The 18,619-nt window shown below is 34.7% G+C and overlaps 1 protein-coding gene across 1 annotated transcript; it reads right to left on the bottom strand.

The window, feature by feature from the left end:
* Nucleotides 1-7,233: 7,233 nt before the first annotated feature.
* On the bottom strand, nt 7,234-18,125 carry LOC147279909 (ARM repeat superfamily protein). The gene is made up of 21 exons (XM_086250502.1): nt 17,748-18,125; nt 17,255-17,387; nt 15,655-15,791; nt 15,497-15,542; nt 14,029-14,241; nt 13,345-13,845; nt 13,125-13,259; nt 12,809-13,024; nt 12,639-12,728; nt 12,305-12,549; nt 12,107-12,195; nt 11,237-11,277; nt 10,852-10,882; nt 10,637-10,759; nt 10,336-10,553; nt 10,143-10,238; nt 9,920-10,032; nt 9,562-9,697; nt 9,311-9,415; nt 7,992-8,390; nt 7,234-7,565 (listed from the first exon to the last, which is right to left on the bottom strand). Exons 1-20 carry the CDS (start codon nt 18,020-18,022, stop codon nt 8,190-8,192), a joined length of 3,144 nt encoding a protein of 1,047 aa, XP_086106628.1. The 5' UTR covers nt 18,023-18,125; the 3' UTR covers nt 7,234-7,565; nt 7,992-8,189.
* Between the last annotated feature and the right edge of the window lie 494 nt (nt 18,126-18,619).

Below are 18,619 nucleotides of genomic sequence, written 5' to 3' on the forward strand. Positions count from 1 at the left end.
TAATTTCTGAATGCGACCCCATAAGTGGGTTAATTCACGGCTTCACTAGTCTTTTGCTTCCTAGATAATCTGTCGTGTCCAGCAGCATCGGCCTTTGAATGAAGAAATTTTTGTACGAACTGACTCTGTATTAGATTCGATTAAACAATTTCGGGTATATTCTATAATGCCTTCGAAACATGTATCGTGTGTAGGTTGGATTAAGGCTAAAGTAATCCAACCTAAAGTCTAGAGTATCTTGTGGACCTCGATTGTAAATGTACTGCCGACCTAAAATCGAAACCGCGATGGGGTTGGGCATTCGTTTTGCTTTGTATCTCCTAGTTGACATATACTGCAACAAAATTCATGATGAGTGAATAATCTTCATCCTAATCTTGAACAGTATTAGAATTTATTCTCCAGGCGGTGCAGGCAAAGATATAGTGGTGTTGAAGGGATAGTGGTGATGAGTGGGCAGTGTGATGGAGGGTTTGGATATATAATGACTAAATAAGATTTGGTTAGCCTTGTTTCCATTGGATAAAGCAAACTAGTCTTATATTCATTGGACTAAGCAAGGTTAGTCTTGTTTTTATTGGATAAAGCAAGCTAGTCTTATATCCATTGGACTAAGCAAACATGCATTACAAACTTGTGGGAATCTATGTTGTACACACGTGCTAATTTTTTCATGATAAGTTGCATGGAGTTATATATTGCATGAATAAAGCAAGCTAGCATTGTTTCCATTCGACAAAGCAAACATGCATTATAAACCTGTAAGAATCTAGGTTGTACACTTGTGCGAATCTTTTCATGATAAGTTTCATGGATTGATTGCATAAAATCTTTGCTACCCAAATATTAATATTATGAAAACAATGAACAAGCTAGCCAATTCATTCACGCATAATATTGCATTGCTTTCATGCATATAATGTTGCATAATATTGCATGGTTTTCATGTAAATAATAATTTTCTTACGTTACATGACTAATATTCCTCAAAATGTTATTTCTTATTGCAAGAGGAAAAAACATGTACTGATTCTCTATATGACTCCAACAGTACTTGCTGCAGGTATGAATATATAATGGTGTTAGCTTATCCTTTGTGTGATTTCACGTCCATTTGTATGGAAAATGAAGTGTATTATATCATATATTTGTAATTATCCAATAATTAGTCTAATCTTGATAAGTGTATGCCTAATGCCTGAGTCTGTTCTGCTTGCTTTCCCACAATCACAAAGCAAGATTTTATCATGCATAAGTAACTCTCAAACAAAAAAATTAATCTATATATAAAACAAAATTGATTGTAATTTTAAAAAGGTAAAACAAATACATACTTAGTTCAGATATTTAGATGACGATGATGAACTCATTTTGATCTGCAAAATAAAACACAAAAATTATAACAAGAAAAAGGAAACTCAACCGAAAAAAAATAAAGAAAAAAAATTATTTCAACAAAAAGCTAGGAAAACCAACGAAAAAAAAAAACTTGAATTTTGAAGTAGTTTAAATGCCAATGACTGGGTTTGGGCTCACTCAAAAGAGTTAGAGCATTAAATATTTTAATTGGTGAAGATTCTGAAATAAAATCCATACTAATAAAGTAGAAACAGACACCGAAAGAAAACTCAATCGATAAAAAGGAAAAGTCAAATACCGACAACAACAAAGACGACAACACACTGGCGAATAACGACAGCAGAATAAAATATAAATTTTTAGATAAAATCTCGAAAACCAAGAACAATAGAAACTCAACATAGTAGACATAATAATTTTTATTACGGACGTAATAATTTTTTATTCCACCTGTAATAACTGTGAAGAAGCAGCAACAGAAAACACAAGAATCCACCATTTGATTGTAATAGGTCGTGAACTAATTACAGTTGTTGAGTTGGATTTCTTGTTATAAATTGTGAACAAAAATCAATATAATCCCAATGCATAAATGAATGACAATGAAAGCAAGATCCAAGAGCCAGTTCAATAAAAAGGCAATGATGAAATAGAAATATGATAATAAACTGAAACATAATAAGTTCATGAAGACTGACATAAAAAAACATAATAAGTTTGGTTGGATAATAAGTTTATGAAGACTCAAGTTTGGCTGGGCAAATAATCTTAAAATATAATAATAAGACCCATTTAATTTCATGCCAAAAAATATTCTTCTCCATCACGTAAAGTGATGAATGCTTAACCGGGATCTACGTCAAAGACATACACCCCGGTCAGCAAACTAAGAAATACATCTTACTCTATGTTCAATTTCAGCTCTCTCTATACGTACGTTATTTGTCAGCTGTGCATCATAAATTAGTCTGTTTCCAGGTAAAAGATTGGGAAAAGGTGTGAGGTGGGATACACTACCACTTGTCCATCTATTTAGCAAACTCCTTGTTTCTCTCTGTAGATCATCAAATGATCCACAGAGGTGTGGTATAATACGTTCTAATATGTTAGGTGTTTCATCATTTTCTCGTCTTCTCTCAATTCTTAACAATCATCCTAGATCTTCTTCACGTACATATTACCAGTGATCCATTTCCCACATTTTAACACAAACAATTCCTCTTAGAGCTACTCTTAAATCTGCCATGTGAGTGCTAGCATATGCTAGTCTTATCGAAATGTTAATGCTCAGTTAACATCTTTTTTATTGAAATAACCTTTTAGTCACAACAACCACTCCCCATTGGTTTTAGGGTATACTTCAAACACTTAATCTTAATAACAATAGCTTAAAATACTTGTGTTCGTCATAGTTGGGTATCATTGGAGAATCATTTTACATCGTATCCTCAAGATCGAATTTTTCAACTACATGGTGATTTGTTATGAACTTATAGAGGTGATTCGTCTGTCATAGAATTTCTTGATCGTATTAATACTTAAACATATAACTCTGTGCTCGCTATAATTGAGTATCATGGGATAATCATTTTCCCTTTCTCAATTGCAGGGTGGTCGAGGCTTCATTGAAGGTCGTGGTTCTCAAAATGGTAGTTCTATTTTTTTTTTACAGTAAGCATTAAATTTTGTTGCGGCAGATCTGGCTTTTTTGGTAGTTTCAAGCTAAATACTTCTAGTATTCTTGGGCCATTACCGTCTTCTCACAGCAACATTAGCTACTTTTTATGTATTACTGGCTGAATTGTGTATTAAATGTTTCTACTTTAAGCATTATCTGCATGATTATTATAATTATATGAATGAGGTTTATAAGTTCGTATTCTTAAAGTAATGAATGTTTGACTGAGATCTACGTCAAAGATGTACACCCCGGTCAACAGACTAAGGAATATGTCCCACTCCATGTTCAATTTTAGCTCTCTTTCTACGTTGTTTGTCAGCCAAGTGTATTACTTTGTATCCAAGTAGTATATCAAGAAAGAATATTAGGCGGAATACACTACTGTTTGAGCAAACTCCTCATTTCCCTCTATAGATCATCAAATGATCCACATAGCTTTGTTATAATCTATCTAAATATTTTTGGTGTTTCATCATCAAACAAGTTAGATACTTCATCATTCTCCTACATTCTCTCAATTCTTAACAATATTCCTCGATCTTCTTCACCTACATATTACTAGTGATCTTTTTCCAACATTTTAACACAGTCGATTCCCCTTATAGTTACTATTAAGTCTTCCATTCCCTCATCAATGTGGTAAAAAAGATGTTTGTGATCCTAATTAAAGTGTTTCCATGTATGGCATATGATGTCCTAGCAATGTATGTGGTGCTCTTCTCTTCTTACTTCTTCTTTCAAATCCGATCACAAAAATAGTATTACATGTTCACGAATGTTATCAAGTGTATGTAACACTCTATGTTTGATCTCTGAGTGGTCAAGTTCAGTGAATATATGTTCCAGCACGCACTCACAGTGAATATATCTTCATAGTGTTAATTGATAAGAAAAAAACAATTAATATGAGATATAAGTAGAACTGAAAATTGGAACCAACACTTGCAGTAGCAATAATATATATCAGAAACAAACAAAAGCTAATATATATTAAAATATATTACATAAGTAGTCAACACGTTATTATCAAATCTTAACACTAATAATAAAGTATAATGATTCAACTACCAACTATAATATAAGAATCGTAAAAGCAACTACAATATATATATATATATATAATGTAATCACACACAGGCTGCAACCTTTACAATATTATAGTATATCTATCTATATCAATGATGTAATCAAGCATAAGCAACAAGATAAGCAATATATATCTATATCAATGATGTAATCAAGCAATAGGAGTGTGATTGGAAATCACTAACTTGTTTAGGATTGATAGAGGCTTGCAAATGCAATCTCCTAAGACAGAAAATTCACCCTCTACACCTTGTGCAATAGATTCTTGGATGTCTATCTTGCAAGATACAACTATCAATTCGAGTCTTTGCACAGACTCAAATTCTAACAAACTTTACTTTATGTTTCTCTAAGAAAGAAAGGAGGGAAGAGAGTTGGAGAAAAAAAAAATTTAATTTTCATTTCTTGGTTTGGTTATGTTGTCGTGTTTATAAAGAGATGATCTGAACAGTTGTGTCTGATCATTTTAACAAACCGTTATAACTAGTGTCTGATCATTTGAACAAACAGTTGAAACTAATTGTTTGAATTTAAACTATCAGTCTCATCTCTTCATTGTAACTAACTTGTCTTATCCTATCCGATAATACCACAAAACCAAAAGATGCAATTTTGTTTTGCTTCTTTTGTAAGTCATCAGACCAAGACTCACCTACTAATTACAAAGGTGACTAAAATATATTTTCGATGTAGGAATTAATCCCACAAGTTCCAACAATTAGAAGTCATACACTTGTGTGGCTTTGAGAACCAACCAACGGGTGGACAAGACTTGGATCTACACGTTGATTGGATTCAACGCATGCCAAAGGTATATGTTAATTGTTAGAATTAATCGTGTATCATGTATCAAGCTGATAAAAGACCTTATAAATTTTAATTTCCGCTGCATTTAATATGATCAAAGTCTAACAATATATATGTGTATTTTCAATTATACATGTATCACTATTGTATTAAACACATATTTTTTATATATATAAAGTCTAAAAGTCTTATGTTTAAACTTTCAAAAACTAAATGTGTCCTTGGATAGCTAAAATTCATAAAGAAACAAGTTTAATTAGGGTGAAGAATAAAATAGAAAAATCATAATATGTTAAATCAAAAAAATTAAAAATAAAAACAATCATAATAAGTAGTTAGTGGGGAAGAGGGGAGACCAGTTTTAACTCAATTTCTATTTGCCTTTTTATATTTTTTTTAATGTCTGCTATATTGTTTCATTAAATTATTTAATTTTAATAAAGGTAATAGGCTAATTCTCATATATATTATCACATATTATTTTGTATTATTCAGATTTTTCTAATGAAATTTTAAATTTAGAAAACAAAAGTATATTATAGCCAAAATTTTCACTGTACTTTTAAAGAAAAAAATTAAGTTTTCTTAGTTTATCGAGTCTTTCTCTTAATCATGGGCTAGTTATTAGTTTGTCGAGTAACTCTCTTGATCGAGGGTTAATTTAGATTGGTTTTGTCGTGTCCCCTTTCTTATTTTTAGAGTGGGCTTGTCTAGGGTTTTTCTTTGACTTTTTGTCAATAGAGATGAACTGTGGTAAGTTTATTGTTAGTTTTTTTTCACTTGATTTTTAGGTTTGATGGTGCTTTCGATCTTATTTTGGGGGTGGGTGGTGCAGGTACGATTGCTCGTGATCACACAGAGAGGTTGTGGTAGTTATGGATCAACCTTTTGATCGTATTGCTTCCTTCCAACAAGTAGAGATATGAACGCTTTTGCACGGGATCCGGTTTGTCTTGGGTGCTAGGTAATCTTCTATTATTTTGGAGTCTAATGCTCAAACTATCATCTCTTGATTTCTGAAGATGGATAAGGATGTAGCCCGTAATGGGCAGCTTTTGGAAGAAGCTAAGAACGTTTGGATTCAATCTTCCAAGGCTAGCTATAGTTGTGTCCAAAATTGTAATGGGACAGCTCATTCTCTTGCCCATTTTGCTTTTCATTGTGAGGATCTTACTAGTTGGGTGCAGAAAATTCCTGTATAAATTCAACAACACCTTTTATCTGATTGTAACTCTTTTTAGTTTTCTTCAATAAATATCTTTCACTTAAAAAAAAAAATCCTAAAATACATTTGCATATTTGTATCCTATATATAACAAACTACAATGATAGTCAACAAGTCCGAAGTATCTTTATATTACTATATATACGTACCTCGACCTTTTATATCACCATAAGGCTTAAGTCTTGTTAATGAAGCAAATTATATTGATTTAAGGCTAAGATTGCCCATCTATATTTACTCATACAGTTCCGAGAGGACCGAGACCTACTATTTCAAGGGATGAGATGGATCAATCATGAAATGGACTATTTATTTCTAAGTTCATAATTGGTTACTCTCATTCCCTTCATATCTATTTTGTGTCCACATCAAGAACTAAATAGTGTAGTTTGGCTGTTGCTTCCATTGATTGTTCATCAACAACGGCCCTAATCATAACCCATCGGTCCACCCACCCTAACCGCTTGGGCTGCTCTTGGAATTTGTTTCCATGGAAAACATAAAGGCCAATGCTATTCAGACCACCCTAAATTGCTAAGTTGACCACCCTATTTCAAATTTCCAACTTTACCCTTAAAACAAAAAAATTTCAATTTTGTTCGTTGGGTCATTCGACAGTTATCTACCGAAATATTTATAGTTATTCGACAGTTATCTGCTGAATATTGGTGGATTATTCGGTGGATAACTACCGAATGGAAATGAAAAAGGCATTCGACAGTTATCTACCGAAATATTTGCATTTATTCGACACTTATCTGCCGAACATTGGTGGATATTTCGGTAGATGACCACCGAATGGATCTGGGTGATTTTATCATGTTTTTGCAATAAAGGGTAAAATAGGAAAAAAGTTGAAAAAAATTTATTAGGGTGGTCAACTCAGCACAAAAGGATGGTTTGCATAGCCTCCCTCAAACATAAATTATCTAACTAAATTTCCTATTCACATGTCCAACTGAAAAAGTAAAACTGCAATGGGACCTCTAAGAAAATTTAATAAAATGAAACTACAAGAAACCTTGTTAGGTTCAACTTCGTGTCAACATACAAAAAGCACCTAGTACTATTGAAGTTTTGAAATAGCAAGCAATAACTTGATGATAAAAGCTCTTGTACATGACAATAACAGAATACATCACCACTAATGTACGAAAGCCCACAGCAGCGCAACCTTAATACTCTTTTTAAACAAAAAATTGAAGAATGCGCATGATTGCTGCATTAAATAAAAAAACACATAAAAAATATAAAAGAATGCACATGATCGCCGAAAGCAGATACATCGAACAGAGGGAACAGAAAGTTTGGGGAATAAATGAATAGCATAAGATAAAAGGAATAGAAGGAAAAATAGTATCTCCAGCCTTGAAAAATGGAGGTGGTACTGGTAAGGAGGATCAAGACCTGTAAGAATGAGCAAGAATATGTGAAGTAAGGTTAATCCAATTCAGACAACTAAGGATGCACGAAAATAGCATTGATAAATGGGAGCAGTACCAAAAAGGCATATCTAAAATAGGCCTAAAAGCATTCCACAAATCTAATATGAATTGAGTTTCTTCCAAGTAAATGAAACAACTAATGAATGACATGTATAAGAACTCAGAGATCCTAAAACCAATTTAAAAATTATCCCAATCATGCAATGTAACTTCAATATTTCTTGCTTTGCATTTTTTACCCATTGCACTGTTCAATATTAAATCAAGAAACTTTGATTACTGTTCAGTTTTAGTGACCACATCATATTAAGTATATTATGCTCTATGTTTCTTTATGGCGCACCTATTTGGTAGTTTTCTCACAATAGGTCAATTGTCACATGCATACCTTACAGGACGAGGTTCTCCGTTCAAGATTCAGCCATCCCAGCTTAAAACATGGGAATAACATACCACGGTGTTTGGAAAAGAATCTCAGCAACAAAAACAAGTCAAAAATTGGGGGAAGACCCACAATTCACGTCCTCAATCAGACAGTTTCTTGGAGCAAACACAACGAGAAGGCAAGTCACTGGCTCAAGCTGAATCAGCCCTTTGGGGCAAATGTAGCTAGGGCATTTGCATGTGCAGGTGAGAGGTTGCTCAAAAGGGGTTGCATTTGATGGCCATAGAGTGAAATCAGGTGAGAAAAAGCCCTGCCTACTTGTGCTTTAACCTCAGGAGTTTCAACTGGTGATGCCACAACTTGAGCAAATACATTAACCAGCTCAGGGACTAGAGAAAGGATCTGCTTTGAACATACAAGGTGTAGGTAAGAAACTTGATGGGACTTCCATAAGAAAGAGAGACTAAAAAAATATAAAACAAACCCAAAAAGACAAAAAAGGTTAACTTCTTTTTGGGGTTCCCCCCCAATAAATAAGGAGCTTCTAAAGAGGGATCCCTCTTTTTATGGAAATCAAAGGACCACATGTGCAGTCCACCCCAATGTGATTCAATGATCTGCAACCATTCATTATTTAGGCTCGCATTCAATTACCATCTTTACAAAAAATGGGCCAACCAAAAACCCTTGAGTCATATAATAGTGATCAAATAAATAGACAAACACTGTTTTCGATAAACAGTAAAATGATCATGACAATAATCAGTGACTGAAGAGTTTCTGCTTTGGCTAATTTTTCATAAGGAAAATCATTGAAGGTAAAAACTAAAAAATGGACAGTTCAGATCATTGGACTACACATTATGGGATGGACCCCAACAATGTGGTCCATTTCTTTTCTTCAAAAGAAGGATCCTAAACATAATACAGACATATACATAGGATAATGTTCTCTTTCCAGGTATAAGAGATTTTACGTTGTGAGACTGTGAATTAAGACCTCATATATTCATACATGATTCTATCTAATCAACGATTTTAATTTAGTCTGGCAACATAACTTGTCAGGTTTCTGGGCAAGAGAAAATTTATCCACAGGGGTAATGTTCTCTTACCTGACTGTGAATTTGGTACGCACATACATGCAAGAATCAATTTAATCAATAGTCCGTATTCACATTTTGATGACATAAAAATCTTATGTTGACATACTCTTTTGGAAGATAACATTTATACAGAGAGAGAGAGAGAGAGAGAGAGAGAGATTTTATCATTTTAGTCTAAACCAGTTTTAGATTAAAAGTCAGGAGCAATGAACTGACCTGGGCATTAGATGATAAAACAAGAGTAGAAATGCAACTATACACTGCCATCGACTCCTCATGATCTTCTTTTAAAGGAAGAACTTTCAAGAAAACAGGAAGTACCTGAAAAAAAGAAACCACGATATATACACTTAAGCTTCACAATAATAAGCCAAGGAAATCATATTCACTAACATACTTTCTTTCAAAAAGAAAAAGATGGAAGGATAACATAATATAAAGTCAGAAAATTCCAACAGGAAATATACCTGATTCAATGGGATAGATTCCGGGTGCACCATTATCATTCGTGCCACTGCACCAGCTGCATTATCCCTGACAGCATTATCTGGCTCAGAGTCCCCAAATAGTGGGTAAAGTCCACGCAATATATCACCATAGTATCTGAAATTCGATAAAAGGAAACAATAGTGGAAGGCAAAGGTTTAAGAGTATAGGTTTTATGCCAAATTAACTGCTATGATTTTTAAAGATGATTCATCACATGCACTGCATACCTGAAGCCCAACATCCACAACACAAATGAGAAAGAAATGAAAATTCCAAATACAAAATAAGGAACAAGGGAAACAGAAAAATAAAGAGTCTTGACATAAACAAGGATACTTCAACGTCCCCTCACCCCCATTTCTGCACAACTCTCCAACACAAAATGCAGCATTCCTCCTATTGGTTGCATCTGATGATGCAAGTTCTTTGAGTACCAAGGGCATCACCCTCTGAAACCAGACAAAAATTTTCAGAATTAGCTTATTGTATTCTCGAACCCGTTTCACACCCCTAATTTTCTTGTAAAACGATAATTTATATAAAATTCTGATAAAATTACATCGATATATCCTGCAATTGGAGCACCCATGTCCTGTGCAACTTCAGCAAGGCAGGCAACAACCATGGTCCGATCTTGCAGTGGGCGCGAAGCTCTCTGCAGACATCAATAGTCAAATAAGTAAGCTACCACTATTAAAAAATGCTAGCAAAGTATTGCAGCTAAAAATGTTATAAAGTCTGTTGCAACCCACCGCAAATTTCATCAAAGGGTCAAATAGATTTGCAAAAATAGGTGCAAAATGAGGACCCATTGACTTTGCAAAAGCAGGAAGAAGGTCAGAAACCGCGTCCATAAGTTCTTCATCATGTTCAACATCATCATCATCAATTTCATCATCGGATGCTGTCTGTTGACAAGCTGATTCCTCCCGAAGCAGTACCAAAGTAGCATCAACAAGCCGAGGAACATCTGATACCAGATGACATTATTTTATTAGCATTTAAAAGTTATTTCAACCAATAAAATAATGCCCAAATATAAATCATACTTACAATGCTCAACAGCCATATATCCATAATCCTTGATGATGTCAGCAAGGCTCATACAAGCTTGAGCAACAACTTCCTTGTCATCATCTTCAGTCATTGTCTTGATATAAATATTCATCACAGTATCTGCAGATTGTGAAAAGTTTGATCGTATTACGACAGAAAAACCAGGACACCCAGAGGTATAAGTATTTGCCATTTCCAAATAATAATCTTACCTAGAACTTCTTTGGCCTTTACTTGTCCTTCCTGCAAAACAAGCAGTTCCAAAAATATTAGCAGCATATTTTGCAACCTAATAACTTCAGATATAATCCAACTAAGGTGGTTAACCAACGAGGAGGTAATGTAGGACAACACAAGGTGCGTCTTGCCCATAATTATGGTGGGCTTTAGATAGAAATTTTGGTAACTAGAAAGGGTTTATCGAAAAGAAAGTACTATGGTTGCTGTAACTTTAGAGAAATTAGTAAAATATAGAATAATTGGGAGGAGAAATGATTAGATAGTAAAGGAGGAGACATCAAGGCACCAAGCCTTCAACAACACTTAATTTTGTCTGATTATAACACTTAAATAAAGAGGGAGGTGATAGCCACTAACATTATGATTCTGGTAAACTGCCTGTGCTGTGGTTAAAATATCTGCATTTGAAATCAATCAAACATGGGCTGTTAATGGAGTAGTGATATTAAATATCATATATTACACAGATGAACAAGACAAACTACACAATACAGACATTAACCCTTGTAGTGCTAAGTTCATCCAAATTACAAATGTTAGGTAGTCCGATTAAAGTATATCACTAAATCATACAAGAGTTCACCTACACATGCAAGTATAAGATAATTCTTTTTTCAGTACAATAAAAAAAAAAAAAAAAGCAAAGCCACTCTAGATTGATGTATACAAATGTAAAATATACATATATATATATATATATAAACTTCTCCTGCAAACAATCCAATTACAATACAAGTATATGTATGTATAAATTTTTGCTTAATATGATATCTTTCACGGTATGCTTCATCAACACACACACATGCCCACACTCATACAAGGTTCTACCTGTTAATCATAGAAATGATGCTATTCTCTGAGTATGTAGAGATCACTATATTTCTTTTTCTGTTTTTTCGATGCAACACAGAGGCACCAACCTTCAAAACCACGACCTAAAGGTTTCATGCAAGCATTTAACCACAAGGCTGGAGAGAAGGTCGGTAGATCACTATATTTTCTTGATTCAGAAATTAGCTGATTTCATTCTCAAGAACGCATCCTCATATGAATCAACTAGAAGATTTTAAATATTCAGTACTAGACTTCACCATGCATGAAAGCCATGACTTTAAAATGAGCATATAAACTAAAGCTAAATGCACAGTAGATAAAATTCATGCCATAATTAGATAATTGCTACTCTCCAAGCATGTGCAGACACATAAAAATAATGCTGCTACTCACGTTTCAGAGAAATGATTGCCTGAAGCCGAACATCTTCATGAAAATACCCTGAGTGTTTGACTAGAATCTTTAATGACTCCTCCAAATAGCTTAAAAGAGGTCAAAGAACCCAGAAATATTTTATGTATTAACATTGTATTTTTTATAAAATAAGAAAATTAATCCAAAAGTAAAATAAATTAGAAGTTAACAGGATACGGTCCATACGAAGTCTTCGTATGCAATGCAAATAAGCCAAGAGCTTGAGTTGCAGCTGCCTTTTCATCCAAAACTCCTGTTCTTATACTGATATTTCGTACTCTTGGCTCATCATGAGCTTCATCATCAGATGAAACTCCACCAAATCCATTGATATTTTCGTCATCAGACTCGTCGATGTCCACAGCAGAGCCATCATCTAGATTGCAGGAAGAAAATGCCAGAGGTACAACATGAGGAAGATACTGTCTTCCAAAAAAAAGAAAAAATTACATGAATATGGGCAGCAAGTGAATAATTGCACAAAGCTTAACCCAACCAAAGCCTTCCAAACCTGTATAAAACCATCATCCAAAATTTCTGCCACATTGCTGAAGAATCCATGTGTATACTCCCGAAGCTCACTGAACTCCAATCCAAAACCCTGTGGAAGTACTACACATATATCAATTACATCATAGAGACAACATAATCATAGTCAAAGGGAAGAGAAAATGTAATTACAGAAATTGCAGCTTCTATATAAGGAGGCAAAATTGGTTCCATCCTAGTTCTCCCCACAGACATTGCAACTATTCCAACTAATTCCGTAGCTCTTGCTCGTGAACGGAGATCCACATCATTAGTAAGCACAAAGAAAGTTTTCATCACCTCCAAAACCCTTTCGGCATATGGAATGAATGCCTGTTCTGCAGCAGATGCAACTGAACCAATTGCAGACTGCAATGTGACCCCAAAATAAAAAATCTTTCATTAAATATCCAAAACAGACAAGGTTTAAGAAAATCATTTGAAATCTTTAGAGAAAAGACCTCCATACCATGCATGTCTCCTGTAAATTACGGGGTTTATTATGGAGGGCCCCCAGTAGTTTTGTCATCAAGGGATCAAGGAAAGGAAGGATTTCCTCACCCATGTTTTCAGAAAATGCTGCCAAAGCATAATATGACTTTTCCTGCACATATAGATTGTGTTTTAATCATACAGCATATATGAATGATCTATAACAATCTTTTATTCCTTCCTTCTACAAAACAGACCTTCACTTCGTCAGATGCATCCTCAAGGGCATTTAAAATGCAGGGAAGTACACTTTCATAGTGAGAGACAATTTCAGGCTGCAAATGCTCAGCAAACTGACCCAATGCAAATGAAGCGGCCCCCCTGACCATTTCCTCAGGATCTCTCAAAGCGCCTAAAACAATATGAAGAACTGGATCCAACTTATCCTTCATCAATTCCAAACAACCCTCTGAAATGACACCTAAAGCAGTAACAGAAGCTTCTCGATACTTTGGATTTGCATTCTGACTGCTTAAAGAAGCAAATTCAAGAACAGGATGGAAGACATGCTTTGGTATATTCAAAGCCATAGTGTCAATAACTTCTGCAGCAGCTCGATCTGGAGCAAGATCATCATCTTCTCCATCGGTTGATTCTGCAAGCAACAGGCACATAACTTGCAGAATAGGGATGACCAGCTTATGCTTTTTGAGGGAACTGGATTTATACTTCGCTAGCCATGAAACTATCTGAATTGCCTGGAAGAAAACGAAGCAACAACACAAACAAAAATGAACGTTGAGAGAGAGAGAGAATTAAAAACATTATTTATTTATTTCTAAGCAGATACGTTAAACTTATCAGCCCAATAAATTTGCATCCCAACCAAGGATTGAGAGCATAGAGAAAATGCAAGAAAACTGTTGACCCTTTTTACTAACCTGATGACGTGTGTTAGATTCCAAACTTTGACTTGAGCAAACTTCAAGAGAGAACTGCACAATGGATTTAACAGATTCGCCGAGAAGAGGTGCGGGAGATTCAATCAACTCATCAAAAATTTCAAAAGCAATTATAGCAACATCCTCCTCACCAGCGGCAAGGCATTGTCTTGATACATTTAAGATGCTGGGAATGAATTCTCGAAACTTGACCTGCATTGGTATGAACAAGATCAGTGACAACAAAACAAAGAACTGATAAGTTGCACTGGTAAAAACTCAGCTGACATGCAATGCAATAAATTAAGGGAAAAATGCAAAGAACACTTGAAAAAATGTATAGTGCTTGAATGGTAGGCTTGACATGAAATGTGGAAATAATCAGATTACTTGGAATAAAATGCCAAAGGAGTAAAACTATCATGTTTGGTTAAACTTGAGATCGTGTGTTGGAACTTGGAATACCTGAGGAATCTGATTATATTGCGCTTATTGGTTGGTTCAAATTAATACTTGGAAATTTAATTTTAACTTCAGTCGCAAAATTACTCTTGAATGTTACCCAAGATTTTGACGGGAAGAGCGTAACTTTCTCTTATGCGTTTTTTTTTTTTCTTCTCAAGGATTCCCAGAGGAATCTGAATCACTTTTTGAGGTGTTCAATCAAATTACGGTCTCTCTAAGAATCTCATTATATATTATTTTACTTTCATCGGCTATAAACCGAATAACAAACCACGATCAGATTCAATGGATTTAAACTTTTCTTTCCCTGGCCAACATACCAAATGAGCACTTAAAGCATTAGCTGAACTAAGAGATATAACAGCAAAGGAATAAAAGATCACGTCCACTAGAAATATATCAATGTTATAAATTCCCATCAGACGACCAGACCTATATTGAAAATCAATAAAACTCTATCAAATACAAAAACATTACAGTGGAATATGTAAGACAAATAAATTTATGAACTTATCAATATTACCCCCCGCCCCCCCCCCCCCCTCTCAAAAAAAAAAAAAAAGCAGAACATTACATCATACCAACAGAAGATTGATTTCATTTTTCTTTTTCTTTTTTGGAAGATAAAAATTAATTTTATTTTTTCAAAAAAATTAGAAATAACAGCTCCACTGTTGTTTATGTGATGGATAACGATATAACAGTGACATTAGTTTATATTTCAAAAGCCTTATCTACTGAGTGCTTTCAAAGTTTCAGTTTCACTCCAGAAGTTCTTTTATTGCATTCTTTAAAGTGAACTCACAATGCTATAAACATGCTGATTAGTGAAAATTCACTAAAAGTTAACATCTCCAACATCATTTTAAGTTATCCAACTTACCCAAGTATAAAGATAAAAAAGAAGCAGATGACCAATATTGAAGAACTTGGTGTTAAAAAAGATATGGACAAAAAAAACATTTATTTATGAATATGAATGATAGCATGAATACAAACTCACCACTTCAGCCCCATCATGAGTGAATTCTAGGAAAGAACCCACTGCCCTGGCATAATAATTAAAAGATTCTAATAAGAAAATGCAGGCTAATCACTTGTCAGCAAAAGTAGCAACAAAACATCAATATTATGATAAATAAATACTAGGATAAACATTACTTGAGTGCAGCAATTCTGACACGGTTGCTCGTCTCATCCTGCAGGCATTTCAGAAGAAGAGCTTGCAAATCTGTGAAATGTGGTTGAAACGTGTTTCCAATTGTTTCAGTCAAAGAACTGAAAAGGATCAATGCCACCTTATATCACCGAAAGCAAGACAATCAAGTCAGTGTACTGAATCTGGTAACTGAGAACCAGTATAAATAAGAGCTTATATTAACTATTGAATGAGAGAGAATGGTAAGATTTTTAGGAGAGAGCAAAAAAGATAAAAACAAAAGAATAAACTGAAATATTGGCATTTGTAAGGTTATGACTTAGGAGAGTTGGATAGTTTATAATGATGTGAAAATGATTCACACAAAAGAAACTCGCCTATCCACCTATCCTCCCATGCCCCATTCTCCACCACTGCACGGTAAGGATAGAAAGAATGGATACCCTGTGGAATGCCTTTTGAAGGACCCCAACTTGAGCCCTAACCACAATATTAGAGTCCCACCAATTTGCATGTGGCTAATAGGAGAGAATTAGATTTTTAGCATCTATATGGGCATCAATGTCAAACCATTTTAAGGAAATTCCAACAAGTTTAATTCTCTTTTCTTGTATTTCACCTTTCTTCTCAATGAAAGTTCTTGTTGCCTATGTGAAAAACAAATATGATATATTAAGGGAGCAAAAGAAACAAACACAAGCATTAAACTAAACCAGTCCAGATATTGAACTCCAAATTAGGAATCATCAAAGGGGTATTGAGGTCCTGTGAGGATAGGGCTGTTTGTTTTTGCACTTTCAAGTAGCACTAGCTCTTTGGCTAAGGCTGTTTAAGGGAGGAGCTGGACCACTTGTGGAAATGGGTTCGTTTTTGGGAATCATTATGGGCTTCAGTTTCTTCAGCATTTAGTAAACATCTCTTTTCCTGCATTACTTTAGATTTGAATGCATCTGTTTATTAGTTTTATTGTATTTTGTTTAACTGTGGAATATGATATGTATCTAGTACAGTTATGTGCTGTTACGAGGGCTTCAGATTTGTAAACTCAGTGGATACCTTATCCACTGTATTGTGCAATTCTTTTCATCTTATTTCCATATAAAATAAAATTGTATTCTTAATTGTTGATTCAAAATCCTAATTCCTCCTGGCTCATCACCTTCACTGCTGCCATCGCCACCACATTCGAGCCAAGCCATTAATAGGACATAACATCTCCCCTAAAATCTTAACATATTTGGAGGCATCTTCCAAGTATGGATTGGCTTGCATCAATAATTTTTAACCCATTCATGCATGATATATGTATAAATATATATACACACACACACACACACACACACACACACACACACACACACACATATATATATATGTAACCATTGTGCATTATGACTTCTATTTTTCACAGTGCAGTTAAATTTTTATTTTTTCTGTGGGTGGAGGCTGGGGGCATAGTGTGGTTATGGTTACATTCATGAATGATTAGGCGGAAAAAAGAAAAAAAAAAAAAGGTACAGAGAGTGAAATAACAAAGGGTTTCTTACTAAAATTAATGGAAATCACCTCTCCTTAAAAATAAAAATAAAAAAAGGATATTACCTCTCTGTGTTCTTCCTGTGCACTCTGACTACATTGAAAGAGAAAGGACAACAAATCCGGCCATTCACCAGCTGGGACCGCATATTTTGCAACAATACTAACTACATTGGCACTGGCTCGCCTCACGGGTGGACTGCAGAAACACCATGAAAAACAATTTTTTCTTCTCATACTCCCCAACAAAGAATGCAATCAAATGCATAGCAAACTTCACCATAACCATATAATAGTAAATTATACACAAGCATAAGCATCACACAAATCAAAACCATCAAAATTTCAATATCAGAATACTCTTTTCTTTTTCTCAACTTTTCCAAGCAATCAAAAAGAGTCCAAAACAAAACTTAAAAGCCAATTATCTAGTCAAATAGAGATGAATCGAGTGACTTGGATGAAAAATTCACACACCCACAAAAGAAAAAGTAAACTTGGATTACCAAAATGCAATTGAAATAAATTTAGAGGTAAGAATGTTGAAAAAGATTGAGACCTGTGCTCCATGGTGATGCTCTCAATGAGGGACTGCTTAACGAGGAGCTTAATCTGAGGAGAGAGCTTGGCCCAGTGGCCGGTGATCTTCTTCCTGAGAAGAACGGCGGCGAGTTGGCGAACATTGGGAGTCTTGGCGGTGCGGAGGTGCTGCACGAGGGCAGGCACCACCTGAGGGTCCTTCGCCAACCGCTTTATCTGGTCCTCCGCTTGCCGGCGGGCGTCGTTGTCCGGCATCAGGAACTGTATCAGCAAGAGCTCCAGTGACTGCGACATGTCGTCTGGCCTCTCTAGGGTTTTTGGGGTTGGCAGCTTCCAGCGAAAGAAATGGAGGCTGTGCTTTTGTAGTGTGAGGGCTTTGAGGTTTTATGGGGAGTCTGTTTTGCTTTCAATTTAAGGGTTTTTATACGTTGTGGGGACACTAGACAGACAGGTGGTTCCTAATTTCGTAATTCGCAAATTTGCCGCGACTTGCTACTGGACTCTTGCCTTTCTTTTTTTCCTTTATATTTTTTAGGAATGCTATCCGGCCACTTTCTCCGGTCTACTTTCTTCGTCGACTTCTCATTTATTATTCTCATTCCGTGATATAAATTTATAATCAAAATCGTTCATTTTTTAGATTTATCTATAAAGATCATCTTTATAAAAAATCAACTAAATCAGAAATCGTTTGGTTATGTAATTGTAATCAAATAAACAAACGGTTTTTGTGACAATTTGATTCACCGTTTGTTTATTTGATAACAATTACATAACCAAACAATTTCTGATTTGGTTAATTTTTTGTAGAGATAATCTTCGTAATTAAATATAAAAAATGAACAATTCCGATCATGAATTTATATTATAAAATAAGAATAATAAATGAGA

The sequence above is a fragment of the Dryas octopetala genome, chromosome 7 (genome assembly GCF_963921425.1).
Source record: "Dryas octopetala chromosome 7, drDryOcto1.1, whole genome shotgun sequence".
Taxonomy (NCBI): domain Eukaryota; kingdom Viridiplantae; phylum Streptophyta; class Magnoliopsida; order Rosales; family Rosaceae; genus Dryas; species Dryas octopetala.